This window comes from Phocoena sinus, chromosome 8 (genome assembly GCF_008692025.1).
Source record: "Phocoena sinus isolate mPhoSin1 chromosome 8, mPhoSin1.pri, whole genome shotgun sequence".
Lineage (NCBI taxonomy): Eukaryota > Metazoa > Chordata > Mammalia > Artiodactyla > Phocoenidae > Phocoena > Phocoena sinus.
Window position 1 is genome coordinate 97,252,043 of NC_045770.1, and position 15,385 is coordinate 97,267,427.

The 15,385-nt window shown below is 40.2% G+C and overlaps 1 protein-coding gene across 4 annotated transcripts in view; it reads left to right on the plus strand.

The window, feature by feature from the left end:
- Positions 1-15,385, plus strand: part of DDB2 (damage specific DNA binding protein 2) — a 21,815-nt gene continuing 6,430 nt past the window's right edge. The window contains exons 1-4 of one of the 4 annotated variants that reach the window (XM_032639890.1): positions 1-78; positions 283-475; positions 1,612-1,745; positions 2,157-2,348. In XM_032639890.1, the coding sequence (XP_032495781.1) occupies positions 349-475; positions 1,612-1,745; positions 2,157-2,348 (453 nt within the window). In that variant the 5' untranslated portion in view covers positions 1-78; positions 283-348. Of the gene's footprint in view, positions 79-123; positions 476-1,611; positions 1,746-2,156; positions 2,349-15,385 lie in introns of those variants that run through there. The other 3 variants (XM_032639892.1, XM_032639891.1, XM_032639889.1) reach the window with 3 other exon arrangements.

Sequence of the window (15,385 nt, forward strand, 5' to 3'; positions counted from 1 at the left end):
AGAGGCCTGGCAGCGCCGCGTCTGAAGAGGCTTCAAGTTGCGAGGCCGAGCACCAACGGCCATGTTTATTTCTGGCAGGTCAGCTGACTTGGACTAACTCAGGGCCAACACGTAGGCGGTATCCCTTTTCTCTGGGGAGCGGATGAGGCCCTCCCCTCACACACTTCCCATCTCCCCGCGCGCGCCCCCGCCTTGCCGGTGAGCCTGTTTGGCGGGAAGTTGGCTTAGTTGGCCTACCTGTGGCTCAGCGGGTCCTGTGGTCCCCGCCTTGTTTTTCCCCAGAAGCTTCTCAATCTTTCGTCGGTCATCTCGGCATAAGGCATAGTACCCCTTCGCACGGAGGACGCCATGGCTCCCAGGAAACGCCCAGAAACCCAGAAGACCCCCGAGGTGGTTGTGCGCCCCAAGAGCAAGAGGAACAGAAGCCCCTGGGAGCTGGAGCCCGAGGCCAAGAAGCTCTGTTTGAAGGGCCCCGGTACTGCCTGCGCCTGCTGCTTTAATTAATTCCGCCATTTGGGGTTCTCACACAGGAGGCTGGAGTGGGGGGTGGGTGCGCCTGGGTCCCTGAGGCTGTCCCAAATTATGAACGCCTCAGGCTGTGCATTTTGTCTTCAGGTCCTTTGACACCTTAGAGCTTGGGCTTAACCTCCCTCAGGTGACAGGAAGAGGCAGATGAGCTCCATTACAACAGACACAACGGACTTTTCAAATTCCTTGTTTGTACCAGAATTTTTACACACTGAGGACTACTACTTTGCCTAGTGGTGTGTGTACTTAATTTCTCTAGTCACGATTGCTAGCTGTATGTCCTTGGTTTAACTGCGGAAACCCTCCCATTTCCCTCCTTCCTTCCTTGGAAAACTCATTCTTAGGGGTTTATTGGGGCTTGAACCTGGGGCTATAAGGAATGTAGGGAACTCAAAAGACAGGGGGTTGTTGATGAAGTGTTTTTTTTGTTCATGAGAAGAAAGAATTGGTTGTCACGAGGCGGGATTCATAGAGATCAGGTCCTCAAGTACATGTTGGTAATCCAGAGTTGCTTTATTCCTATTCTAGGTGGGTCTACCTTCCCAAAAGTAGCCTAGCCAATTTAGCGCCACACCGGACCCTATGGATCCTGCTGGTTTTAAGGAGAAGAGGTTGGACTTAGGGCCAACCACTGGTCACCTCTACATTATTTTAATATAGGATTTAAAGAAACTGCTTTTCCCAAAAAGTCACTTCTGTGCTGTCCTAAAATCTTTTTATTGTGCTTTATATGTAACTTTTAAATTGTCACCCAACCCTATCACTAGTTCTCCAGCCCAAACTGGGAAGAGTTCTGCAGTTCTCATGTGTTTCTTTGGCTCAGTTCTCAGGAACCCTGCAAGATCATAGTTTCACTTCAGAAGTACTATTTCGGGGAATGTTTTTTGGAAGGGGCTGAATTCCTACTCACTATTTATTTGTTGTGCTGGGTGAGACTGAGCAGAACGTGGAAAAACCTTAGGAGATGATAAGAGAGATTGTCTATGCCGAAAGAAGAAACAAGGCTTTCTTTTTGGGATGTTTCAGCAGAAAAATCTTTGAGTGAGATTGGAGCGGAAAATATGTGTCTGTTCTGCTTGGCAGGTCCTAGCAGAAGATTTGACTCAGGCTGCCTTTGGGCGGGGTTGGCTAGCCTGCGGGTCCCGCCACCATGCAGCATCGTCAGGGCCCTCCACCAGCATAAGCTGGGCACAGCTGCCTGGCCATCACTACAGCAGGTGAGGCGTTTCCTGGCTGAAGAGCTCAAGGGTTTGCATGGTGCCTTTTTTTTTTTTTTTTTTTACTGCTGGATGGTCCAAAATTAGATGCTGGGTTGGTTCAGTGGGTCGTCGGAGTGGTCAGATCACCCCCATCTTGTTGACTACTGGGCACTCAGCCATGTAGAAGTGCCCGCTGGGCGCTCAGCCATGTAGAAGTCCTATGCTGCAGGGTGTCCCAGCAGGAATGCACCCTGCCTCCTTGCTTTCCATGATTAGGTCATGTATATTGCAAATATTTTTATGCACAGAGTCAGGCAGTTATTTTTCCTTTAGTGGGAGGACCTGACACCACTTAGCTATGCGGGAGTCAGAGATTGGCGATTTACCCTTATGTTTTAATTCAACTTAATTTTTTTCTCTCTGTATCAGGGTCTCCAGCAGTCCTTTTTGAACTCTCTGGCTTCTTACCGGATATTCCAAAAGGCTGCCCCTTTTGACAGGAGGGCCACATCCCTGGCGTGGCACCCAACTCACCCCAGCACCCTGGCTGTGGGTTCCAAAGGGGGAGATATCTTGCTCTGGAACTTTGGCATAAAGGACAAACCCACCTTCATTAAAGGGGTGAGCAGTTCCCTGTGCCAGACGATAGTGCTGAAGAAGTGTGTGTTGAAGGGATGAAAAGTCATCCGGTAACAAGGAGATAATTGGGATCAAAAATAACTGGGGGTATTTTCAAACGAGTCAATAGTGATGATACTCAACTCTTTATTGAACGCCTGCCCTTAAAATATTAGGAAGTATGAAATATTGATCACCCTCGTAAATCACCTAGAATCTAAGCCCTTTCTTACCTCCTTGACCTCATCTTGTACTACTGTCTTTCCTCATTTCCTATGCTTTAGCCATACTGGCTATTTCTCTTCCTGGAGCTGAGTCTTTGCACTTGCTGTTCCCTTTGACTGGAGTGCTCTTTCCCATGGTTTTCTCATGGCTGGCTCCCTCTTATCATTCAGGTCTCGGCTCAATATATTTTTTCAAAAAGGCTATTACTGACCACTCTGCCTAATCACTGATGGCTCCCTATCTCATTATCCTGCTTCACTTTTCCCCCACAATGTTTATCAATATCTGAAATGTTTTACTTATTTGTATCTTTACCCACTGGAAGGTAAGCTCCATGATGGCAGGGACCTTGTTTTTCTGATTTACCACTGTATCCCCAGTACCTAAAACAATGTTTGGCCTAGATAGCTGCTTTGTATTTGTTGAATGAATGAGGGGCTTGGAGTATAACTGGATAGGTGGGATGTCTCCCGACAAGATAACTAACAATACAGCAGTACAGATGCTAAATGCTACATACAGAACATGAGAGAAGGAAGAACCTCTTGTGAATTAGAGTCAATAGAGGTTTCATAGATGAGTGAGGAGTGAGGAAGAACAATATTTAGATAAATGGAGAGAAAAGGAGGAAAGGCAGAGTGTGTTTGGGGCAAGGTTTGGCATAGAGCTTTTTAGGGATGCTCTTAATTGTGCTAGTGTTTGTCATCAGTCGCTGAGGGGTGAGGGTATTGGCCCCTCCACCAAAGACAAGACTGTTAGCTTGCCCAGCTGGGGACTGACATTGGAGGGCTATACTGTGAAAGATGATGCTCTGGGTTTAGAGCAGGAGCCACAAATTCACATGCGTAAAGAAGCCAGACAGATAAAAGAATGATGTAGGGTGGTGGTTAGTGGTAAATTGGAGATGGTTGACAGGTGAGAATCTAGGTCCTGAGGTATCAGATCTGATTTTTTCAAATGAAGACTGAAATGTTGTGACTTTAAAAAATTGTAATGAAACACATATAAAATTTACCATCTTAACCATTTTTAAGTTTATAGCTCAGTGGCTTTAAGTACATTTACATTCTTGTGTAACCAGTCTCCAGAAGTTTTTCATCTTGCAAAACTGAAACTCTGAAGCCATTAAACACTAATTCCCCATTCCTCCTTCCCTCCAGACCCTGGCGACCACATTCCGCTTTCTGTCTCTATGATTTCGACTAAGTATCTCATACAAGTGGAATCAGACAGTATTTGTCCTTTTGTGATAGGCTTATGTCACTTAGCACAGTGTCCTCAAGTTTTATCCGTGTTGCAGCACGTGTCAGAATTTTCTTCCCTTTTAAGGCTGAATAATATTCCACTGTATGTATGTACCACATTTTGTTTATCCATTCATCTGTTGATGGACATTTGGGTTGCTTCCACCTTTTGGCTTTTGTGAATAATGCTGCTGTGAACGCGGTTGTACAGATATCTCTTCGAGCCCCAGCTTTCAGTTCTTTTGGTTATGTACCCATAGTGGAATTGCTGGATCACATTGGGACTCTATTTTTCATTTTTTGAGGAACCACCATACTGTTTTCCATAGAGGCTGTACCATTTTACATTCCCGCCAACAGTACTCAGGGGTTTCAATTTAAAATATCCTGGTTTTTAATGTTGGGAACTAAGTGAAATTGAACATGCTTTGTAGCTAAACAAAACACATTTGTGAACTGGATTCTGCATTAGCTCACTGTTTTTCTACCTCAGGTTTAGAGGCCAGAGGTACCAGGATGAGTTCTTTTAAGTGGAGGGTTTGGAGAGCAGCTCATCAGAAAAGGCCGGGTTAGGCAGGCTTGAAGATTAGGATTCAAGGTATGAGATCAGTGTTCAAGAAAATAAGTGCCTGAAGCCCAAAGAAAGGCAGCCAGGGGATTACTTGGTGGTCTGTCTACCCAGCTGGTGAGACAGGTGACCCCCAGGAGGGGTAGCTTTAAGTTGAAGTCAGAACCCAGAGCTCAGGCAGGAGGAGATTGGTTTTTTTCCTAGGCATCCAGGACATGGGAATAGAGAACTTTAAGAAACAGCCTAAGAGTGTCCTAGGGGAAGAGTTTCCTGACAAAAAGGGGAATGATAACTGCTTTGAACTTGTGTCAGGCTGAAGCTGCTTTTGGTTTATATCACCCTTTATTATGATGTGCATTTAAGTGAAGTTTCCTTACACACTGTTGTGGAGATTGGTCTGGGCATTTGAACTCTGTGACTAGTACGGAACTAGGTTGTAGCAGGAGAAGGGTAGGTGGTCTGGAGAACTGTCTGTTTTTACTCCCAGGAACTGACAGCAGAAAGTTGATTTGAGACCAGTGACTGAGGGAGCAGCAGTGCTTCATTTTGTCATTTCTTTAGTCATCTGACCTTGGCTCTGATCTTAATCTTTCAGGCCCTTGGCAAGGGGACATGTATTACATTTTCAAAATGAAGATTATTTTGTTCTCATTGTAAAAATGACCTGTGCTCATTGTAAGAAATTCAGGCAATACAGAAGAAAGTATAAAGAATAAAGTAACTATTACCTGAAATCCCCATTTGAGGCATCTTTATGTGCGTGTATATACTGTTATACACACCCGTTCTTCTACTTATATTTTTATGTAAATATTCTATCTAGAATCTGTTGTATTTTACTTATTAGATCATATCCTAGTTTAGTCATCTTGTACCAGATGACGACCACTTAAAAATATCTTATTTCCTGGACTTCCCTGGCGGTCCAGTGGTTAAGACTCCATGCTTCCACTGCAGGAGACGTGGGTTCGATCCCCGGTTGGGGCACTAAGATTCCCACATGCTACTGGACATGGCCAAAAATAAATAAATAAAATTTAAAAATATATATCTTATTTCCTTTTTTTGGTAATGCCTTTGGTTTTGGTGTCAGGGTAATATGTAGACCTCATGTAAAGAGTTGGGAAGTATTCCCTCCACTTGAATTTTCTGGAATAATTTGTATAGAATTGGTACTATTCCTTTCTTAAATTAATAGCATTCACTAGTGAAGCCATCTGGGCCTGGAGTTTTCTTTGTTGGAGGGTTTCTAACTATATATTCAATTTCTTAATAGATACAGGGCAATTTAGGTTATCTATTTCTTCTTGAAGGAGCTTGGTAGTTTCTTTCAAGTAATTTGTCCAGTTTATCTAAATTTTTGAATTTAGTGGTGTAAAGTTGATCATAGTATTCCCTTATTATCCTTTTAATATCCATAGGATCTGTAGTAATGTCCTCCCTCATATTTCTTTTTTTTTTTTTTTTTTGTGGTACGTGGAGCTCTCGCTGCTGTGGCCTCTCCCATTGCAGAGCACAGGCTCCGGACGCGTAGGCTCAGTGGCCATGGCTCACGGGCCCAGCCGCTCCGCGGCACGTGGGATCCTCCCAGACCAGGGCACGAACCCGCGTCCCCTGCATCGGCAGGCGGAACCCCAACCACTGCGCCACCAGGGAAGCCCCCTCATATTTCTTGATATTGGTAATTTGTGTCTTCTTTTTTTTTTTCCCTAATCAGTCTTGTTAGAGGATTATCGATTTTGTTGATATTTTCAAAGAACCAGCTTTTAGTTTCATTGATTTTTTTTCTCTGTTGTTTTTCTGGTTTCTTTTTTGTTGACTTTTGTTGTATTATTTTCTTTCCTATGCTTACTTTGGGTATAATTTGCTTTTCTTTTTCTGGTTTCTTAAGCTAGAAACTTGAATTGTTTACTTGAGACCTTTCTTTTCTAATATAACCATTTAATGCTATACATTTCCCTCTATTTCTTAACTGCATCTCACAGATTTTGTTGTGTTTTTGTTTCCATTCAGTTCAAATTATTTTCCAAATTCTTTATTTTTTTTTTTTTTTTTTTTTTGCGGTACGTGGACCTCTCACTGTTGTGGCCTCTCCCACTGCGGAGCACAGGCTCCGGACGCACAGGCCCAGCAGCCGTGGCTCACGGGCCCAGCCACTCCGCGGCACGTGGGATCCTCATGGACCAGGGCACGAACCCATGTCCCCTGCATTGGCAGGTGGACTCTCAACTACTGCGCCACCAGGGAAGCCCCCCAAATTCTTTATGATTTCTTCTTTGACCTATGGGTTATTCTGAAGTATTTTGTTTAATTTCCAAATATTTGGGCACTGTTGAGATACCTCCCTGTTATTGATTTCTAGTTCAATTCTGTTACGAACAAAAGACATTTTACGTGATTTCCAGTCATTTTACATTTTTTATTTGTATTTTGGCTGAGCATACGGACCATCTTAGTGAGTTTTCCATATGCATTTGGAAAAAAATGTGTATTCTGCTGTTTTGGGGTGAATTTTTTTTTTTTTTTTTTTCCTGTGGCTGCACTGCGCAGCATGTGGGATCTTAGTTCCCCGACCACGGATAGAACCCATGCCGCCTGCAGTGGAAGGATGGAGTCTTAATCACTGGACTGCCAGGGAAGTCCCTGTTTTGGGGTGAATTATTCTCTAAATGTCAGTTAGGTTAAGTTGGTTGATAGTGTTGTTTAAGTATTTTGTATCTTTTTTTTTTCTTAATATTCTGTATCCTATAAGATTTTATGTCTCATCAGTTATTGAGAGAGGAATATTGGAATCTTCAACTATAAAATTGTGATTCTGTCTATTTTCCTTTAGTGTTTGCTTCAAGCATTTGGAAACTCTGTTATTAGGTGCTTACACGTTTAAAATTATGTCATTTTGATGAATTGACAACTTTGTCATTGTGTGATGTCTCCCTTTACCTCTGGTAATATTTCTTGTTTTGAAATCTTTGTTTGATATTAATGTAGCCACTGCAGCTTTTTTATCATTAGTATTTGCATTGTATATCTTTTTTTTCATTCTTTTATTCTTAATGTATTTGTGTATTTGTATATAAATGAGTTTCCTGTAGATAGCATGTAAAAAAAAATCCAATCTGGGAATTCCATGGTGGTCCAGTGGTTAGGACTCCTAAAACTAATACAGTGTTATATGTCAATATCTCAGTAATTTTTTAAAAAATTTCATTTAAAATAAAGTTAACCTGTGGGAAATTCCCTAGTGGTCCAGTGGTTAAGACTTGGTGCTTTTTGTTATAAAGCAGAAGCTAACACACCATTGTAAAGCAATTATACTCCAATAAAGATGTAAAAAAAAAAAAAAAGACTTGGTGCTTTCACTGCTGAGGGCCTGGGTTCAGTCCGTGGTTGGGGAACTAAGATCCCACAAGCCACATGGTGGCACAGCCAAAAAACAAAAAAATCCAATCTGACAATCTCTACTTTTTTTTTTTTTTTTTTTGTGGTACGGAGGCGTCTCACTGCTGTGGCCTCTCCTGTTGCAGAGCACAGGCTCCGGATGCACAGGCTCAGCCGCCATGGCTCACGGGCCTAGCTGCTCTGCGGCATGTGGGATCTTCCCAGACCGGGGCATGAACCCGTGTCCCTTGCATCGGCAGGCGGACTCTCAACCACTGCGCCACCAGAGAAGCCCCAAATCTCTACCTTTTAATTGGAGCATTTGACCATTTACATTTAATATGATTATAAATATGATTGGGTTTAAGTCTGTTATCTTATATTTCTATTTGTCCCATTGCTTTGCTCCATTTTTATTTTTTTCTTGTCTTCTTTTTGGTTGAGTACTTTTTATGATTCCATTTTATCTCCACTATTGGATTATTAGTTACACTTCTTTTCCTTTCTCTTTTCTCTCTTTTAGTAGTTGTTCTTGGGTTTATAATGTACATCTCTTTTCTTTTTGACCACACAGCTTGTGGGATCTTAGTTCCCTGACTAGGGATTGAACCTGGGCCCTTGGCAGTGAAAGTGAGGAGTCCTAACCACTGGACCACCAGGGAATTCCCCACAATGTACATCTTTAATGTAAGAGAGAACCTTCAAATAATGTTATACCACTTCACATGTATTGTAAGACTCTTACAACTATATATTTACTTCTGTTTTCTTCCTTCTGTCATTGTCCTACATTTTATTTCTACATATGTTATAAACCCTACATTTTTATTTTTGCTTTACACAATTATCTTTTTGTTTCTGTTTTTTGTTAAATATTTATTGAGATATAGCTAATATATGATAAACTGCATATGTTTAAAGTGTACGATTTGATGAGTTTTGACATACGTATACAAGCATGAAACCATCACCACAATTAAAATAATGAACATATTCATCACCCCTGAAGTTTCCTCACACACCTTGGAAATCCATTCCTTTCTTCCCTCTGTCCTGACACCTGAAAACCATTGATCCACTTTCTATCCCTATTGATAAATTTACATTTTCAAGGCTTTTATATAAATGGTACCATACAATATATACTCTTTTCTTTTTGGCTTCTTTCATGCAGTATAAATATTTGAGATTCATCTACATTTTTGCATGTATCAGTAGTATTTTTTTTTCTTTCTGAGTAGTTTTCCAGTGTATCGATATACCACAGTTTATTTATCCATTCACCTGTCGAAGGGCATTTGGACTTTTTCCAGTTTTTGACTGTTGCAAATAAAGCTGCTGTGAACATGCATGTACAAGTCTTTGTGTGGATATATGTTTTCATTTTTCTCGAGTAAATACCTAGTTGTGGAATAGCTGGATTGCAGGGCAGGTATCTTTTAAAGATATTTTTTATTTATTTTTATAAATATTTATTTGGCTGTACTGGGTTTTAGTTGTGGCACATGGGATCTTTGTTGTGGTATGCGGGATCTTTAGTTGCGGCAAGCAAACTCTTAGTTGCAGCATGTGATCTAGTTCCTTGACCAGGGATCGAACGCAGGCCACCTGCATTGGGAGCGTGGAGTCTTAGCCACTGGACCACCAGGGAAGTCCCTAAAGATATTTTTTTAATTTTTAATTTTTTTAAATATTTACTTTATTATTTTATTTTTTTTGGCTGCGTCAGGACTTAATTGGGGCATGCGAGATCTTCGTTGAGGCACACGAGATCTTTCATTGCGGTGCGGGCTCTGTTGTGGCACGTTGGCTTCTCTCTAGTTGTGGCGCTCAGGCTCCAGAGCACATGGGCTCTTTAGTTTTCAGCAGGCAGGCTCTCTCATTGAGGCGCACGAGCTCTGTAGTTGCAGCGCACGGGCTTAGTTGCCCCGTGGCATGTGGGATCTTAGTTCCCCAACCAGGGATCGAACCTGTGTCCCCTGCATTGGAAGGTGGATGCTTTACCACTGGACCCAGGGAAGTCCCAAGATATTTTTTAAATGAGAAAAAAACTTCAATATTTACCCACATATTTGCCATCTCCAGGGCTTTTCATTCCTTTGTATGATCCAGACTTCCTTTTGGTAACATTTTCCATTTTCTTTCTGCTTGAAGAGATTCCTTTAACATTTCCTGTAATGTAGGTTGGTTGGTGATGCTTTTTTTCCTTTTGTTTGTCTGAGAATGTCTTTATTTTGCCCCCCCCCCCGTTTTTTTTTTTTTTTTTGAAGGTAATTTTGCTGGGTATAGAATTCTAGGTTCATAGGACTTTTTTTTTCTTTTAGTACTTTAAAGATAATTTCTGATGCAAAGTTTGCTCTCATTCTTATGTTCCTCTTCATGTGATTCTTCTTTTTTTCTTTTGGCTGCTTTAAAAATGGTCCCTTTGTCATCTAAAGTAATATTCACAGGTTCCAGGGATCAGGGCATGGACATCTTGGGGGACCATCATTCAACCTACTCCAGTTAGCATGGGTCTAAGGCAGCCTATAGTTTAGATGTGAGTTGACCTCACCCTGAGGCAGTACCCTTCTGAGGACTCTACTCAATGTTCTGTATATTAAGAATTTTTTCATTCTGGATGGTGAGAATACAGACTGTTCTGAGGATTTCTCCTTCTATTCACTTCTGGTGGTTTTACCTCAGCCTTATGTAGTTTCCTTATACATATTTACCCAACAGTATTTACTCCAAGGCCTGAGGGGACCCCTCTGAAAATCTCCAGAATGCTCTCTCTGTATATCTCCCCCTCCAGCATTTCCCCCCACAAATTCTTGCCCTGTTGGCTTTCCCAACTTGTCACCTCAGCTTAATGAGACTATTAGGCTTTTTAGGTCCTCCCTCCCTGTACTGCAGCCTGGATACTCTTTCCAAGCAGTAAGCTGGGACAATTGCAGGGCTACCTCACTTCCTTCCCTCTTGTCTTGTGCTGCCTGTTGCCCAATGTCTGAAAACTCATTTCGTGTATTTTTTCATTTTTTTTAGTTGTGTAAGGCAGGAGGATATATCTGGTTTCTGACACTCCATCATAGCTGGAAGTAGAAATTCATACTTAACTAATTTTAATAGTTTCTCTGAGGATTTAAATTTTTTTCCTACACAGTTTTGTCATCTACAAATAAATGAGAGTTTGAATTCTTACTTTACCATTTTTTCACTTCTTTTTTTGCCTTATTCCATTGGCTAAGACCTGTACTACTTTGTTGAATGTTGGCTATAACAGGCATCCTTGTCTTATTCTTTTTTTTTTTTTTTTTTGCGGTATGCGGGCCTCTCACCGTTGTGGCCTCTCCCGCTGTGGAGCAGAGGCTCCGGATGCACAGGCTCAGCGGCCATGGCTCACGGGCCCAGCCGCTCCAGGGCATGTGGGATCCTCCCGGACCAGGGCACGAACCTGTGTCCTCTCATCGGCAGGCGGACTCTCAACCACTGTGCCACCAGGAAAGCCCCTTGTCTTATTCTTGATTATAGAAGGCTTTTATTTTTTGTCATTAAATAAGGTTTCTGCTACTTTTTATTGTGTTGAGATATACATAACATGAAAATTACCATTTTAACCATTTTAAAGCATACAACTCAGTGGTACTAAGTACATTTACATTGTTGTACAACCATCCTCAATATCCATCTCCAGAACTTTTTCATCCCCAAATAAAACTCTGTACCCATTAAACAATGACTCTCTATTACCCCTCCCCTCAGCCCTACTAATCTGTTTTCTGTCTCTGAATTTGATTATTCTAGGTACTGCATATAAGTGGAATCATACAATAAATATTTGTCCTTTGGGGTCTGACTCCTTTCACTTAGCATAATGTTTTCAGGGTTCATCCATGTTATAGCATGTATCAGCCCTTTATTCCTTTTTGTAGTTGAATAATATTCAATTGTATGAATACACCAAATTTTGTTTCGTCATTCATCTGTTGATGGACATTTGGATTGTTTCTGCCTTTTGCTGTTATGATTCAGCTGCCATGAATGTTCATGTACAAGTTTTTGTTAGAACTGTTTTCAGTTCTTTTGTGTATATACCTAAGAGCTTGTTTGTTTTTAAAACTTGTTTTTAAATACCTTTTATCAGATTGAGTAAGTTCCTCTTTTATTCATAGTTTGCCAGAAGCTCTTATCGTGAATGATAATTGAATTTCATCAAATACTTTTTTGTCTCTTGAGGTCAGCAATGATTTTCTTCCTCTATTCTATTAATGTGGTAAACTACACTGTTTTTTGTTTGTTTTGGTTCATTAGTTATAGTCGATTTTTTCATTTAAATGTTATTTTTTTCACTCTTTTACCTTTACAGTTATATTTCTAGCAAGTGATACTGCTTCTTTTAAAAACTGTGGGAAAAGCACATAACACAAAATGTATCATCTGAACCATTTTTAAGTGCACTAACACTATATTCACATTGTTTTGCAACAGAGTTCTAGAACTTTTTCATCTTGTAAAACTGAAACTGTGCCCACTGAATAACAACTCACCATTTCCCCTTCCCTCCAGCCTTTGGCAACCACAGTTCTACTTTCTGCTTCTATGAGCTTGAACTACTTCAGATACCACTAAGTTTTGGTGGTTTTACGGTTTTACTGTGGCTATGTCAGAGAATATTCTTGTAGGAAGTACACAATAAAGTGTTTGAGTGTGATGGGACATCATGTTGGCAATTTATTATCAAATGGTTCCGGAAAAACAGTTCTTTGTGCTATTCTTGCAACTCTTCTATGAGTTTGAGATAGTTTGAAAATAAAGTTTAAAAAAAAAAGATTGTTTCTTCCTTAAATATTTAGTACATTCACCACTGAAGCCATTAGGATCTGGAATTTACTTTGCAAGAAAGTTTTTAGTTGTGACTCAATTTCTTTAATAGATACCAGGGTATTCAGATTTTTCTTTTTCATCTTCTGTCAGTCTGGCAAGTTTGTACTTTTCTAGGAATTTGACTATTAACTCTAAGTTTTCAAATGTATTGGCAAAAGATGGTTTATGATGTCCTCTTATTTTAAAATGTCTAAGATTTATATTGATAATCTTTTCCATTCATTAAATTGGTTATTTGTGCCTTCTTGTTTGGTCATTCTCACCAGGGATTTATCAATTTAATTATATTAGTTTTTTCATGGAACCAACTTTTGGCTTTGTTGATTCTTTCCACAGTGTATTTGTTTTATTTCATTAATTTCTGTTCTTTTTTTTTACTTTCTTTGGTTTTAGCTTCTTGTTTGTTTTACAGCTCCTTGAGATGGATGTTTGAGTCATTGATATTTAGCTTTTTTAACTATCATTATGAATATGCTCCTTTGAGTATCTGCATACAAGTTTTTACATCAACATATTCATTTCTGTTGAGTATATATCTCTTGGGTGTATATATCTCCTGGGTCATGTGGTAACTCTGTGTTTAATTTTCTGAGGAATTGCCTGTTTGCCAAAGCAACTGCTCCATTTCACTTTCCCACCAGCAATGTAGGAGGGCTTCAGTTCCTCCACATCCTCACACTTAACTGACAAAAACTGTACATATTTAAGGTGTACCACATGATGTTTTAATACATGTATGTACTGTGAAATGATTACACCATCAAGCTAATTCACATCCATCACCTTACATAGTTTTTTGTGTGTGTGCATGCGTGCTGAGAACACTTATCTACTCAGAAAATTTCAAGTATACAGTACAGTATATTAACTGTAGTCACCATGCTGTACATTAGATCTCAAGAATAACTGAAACTTTGTACCCTTTGACAAACATCTCCCCATTCCCCTCCCCGCACCCCAGCCCCTGGCAACCACTATTCTACTCTCTGCCTTTGTGAGTTTGACTTTTTTAGATTGCACATGAAATTGAGATCATTCAGTATTTGTTTTTCTGTGTCTGACGTCCTCCATGTTCATCCATGTTGTTGCAAATGGCAGGATTTCCCTTTTTTTAAGGCTGAATAATATTCCATTATACACACACACATACCACATTTTCTTTATCCATTCATTCATCAGCAGACACTTAAGTTGTTTCCGTATCTTGGCAATTGTGAATAATGCTGCAATGAACACAGGAGGACAGAACTCTTTGAGAAACTGATTTCATTTCCTTTTGATATACACCCAGAAATGGAATTACTGGATCATATGGTAGTTCTATTTTAAATTTTTTGAGGAGCCTCCATACTATTTTCCATAATGCCTCTACCAGTTTACATTCCCATCAACAGTATTCAAGAGTTCCCTCTTCTCCACATCTTGGCCAGCACTTGTTATCGCTTGTCTTTTTGATAATAGTCATTCTAACAGGTGTGAGGTGATATCTCATTGTAGTTTTGCATTTCCCTGATGATTAGTGATGTTGAGCACCTTTTCATATATCTGTTGGCCATCTGTATATATTCTTTGGAAAAATGTATATTCAAATCCTTTGCCCATTTTTAATCAGATTGTTTTCTTGCTATTGAGTTGTCCAAGTTCCTTATATATTGTTAATATTAACCCCAATCAGATATATAGTTTGCAGTATTTTCTCCCATTCCATAGGCTGTCTTACAACACTTGTAATTGTCTTTTTGATTACAGCCATCCTAGTGGATGTGAAATAGTATTTCATTGTGGTTTTGATTTGCAATTCCCTAATGACTAATGATGTTGAGCATCTTTTCATGTGCCACTGACTATTTGTATATCTTCTTTGGAGAAATGTCTGTTGAAATCCTTTGTCCATTTTTTTTTTTGGCTGCACTGTGCAGCTTGCCAGATCTTAGTTCCCCAACCAGAGATTGAACCCTGGGCCACGGGAGTGAAAGCGCCAAGTCCTAACCACTGGACCGCGAGGGAATTCCCTTTGTCCATTTTTAAATTAGGTCTATTTTTTAAATGTATTCTAATTACAATTATTTTAAAGCCTGTGTCTATTAGCACCAATACCTGGATCTCCTGTGAGTGTCTTTCAACTATTGTTTTTTCTCTTAGTTATTGGTTATTTGATATTCTGGATAATTTTAGATTTGATGCCAAATATTGCATATAAAAACTTGTAGAGATACAATTTGAAGTTTTGAGTGCTGTTATTTTCCTCCAGAAAGAATTTCTTTCCTCTGGCAGGCAGGTCAGGTGGAATCAGATCATCTTAATCTGATCAGCGATTGAAATGATTTGAATCTGGACTTCAGTCTTTGTGAGGGATGGTCTGTTTCCAGTTTGCTCTTATTTTCAGGGTTTCGGGGATCCTAACTAAAAGCTGGGTTTTTTCCAAGACCTCTCCTCCTTGACAGGTCTGAACTCCAGTTTTTGCCCCTCTTGAGACGGACAGAACCTCTCTTCAGCTTCTCAGCCACCACTTTCTTATCTGCATATGCCTCAGGAGGAAAAGCAGCATCGAAATGTCGGGCGTACCTCTCTGCTTCTCTTCTCTCTAGGAGGCTGGACTTCAAGTCCTTGATGCCTTGATAGTTCTTCGTTGACTTCAGACTTTCCTTTGAAAACATGCATTTTTTCTGTCTTTTCTAGTTTTTCTTGACAGAAGGTTGGCCTGACACCAGCTAACCCACCATCACTGGAATTGGAAGTCTCAGACATATCTCTTTTTCATA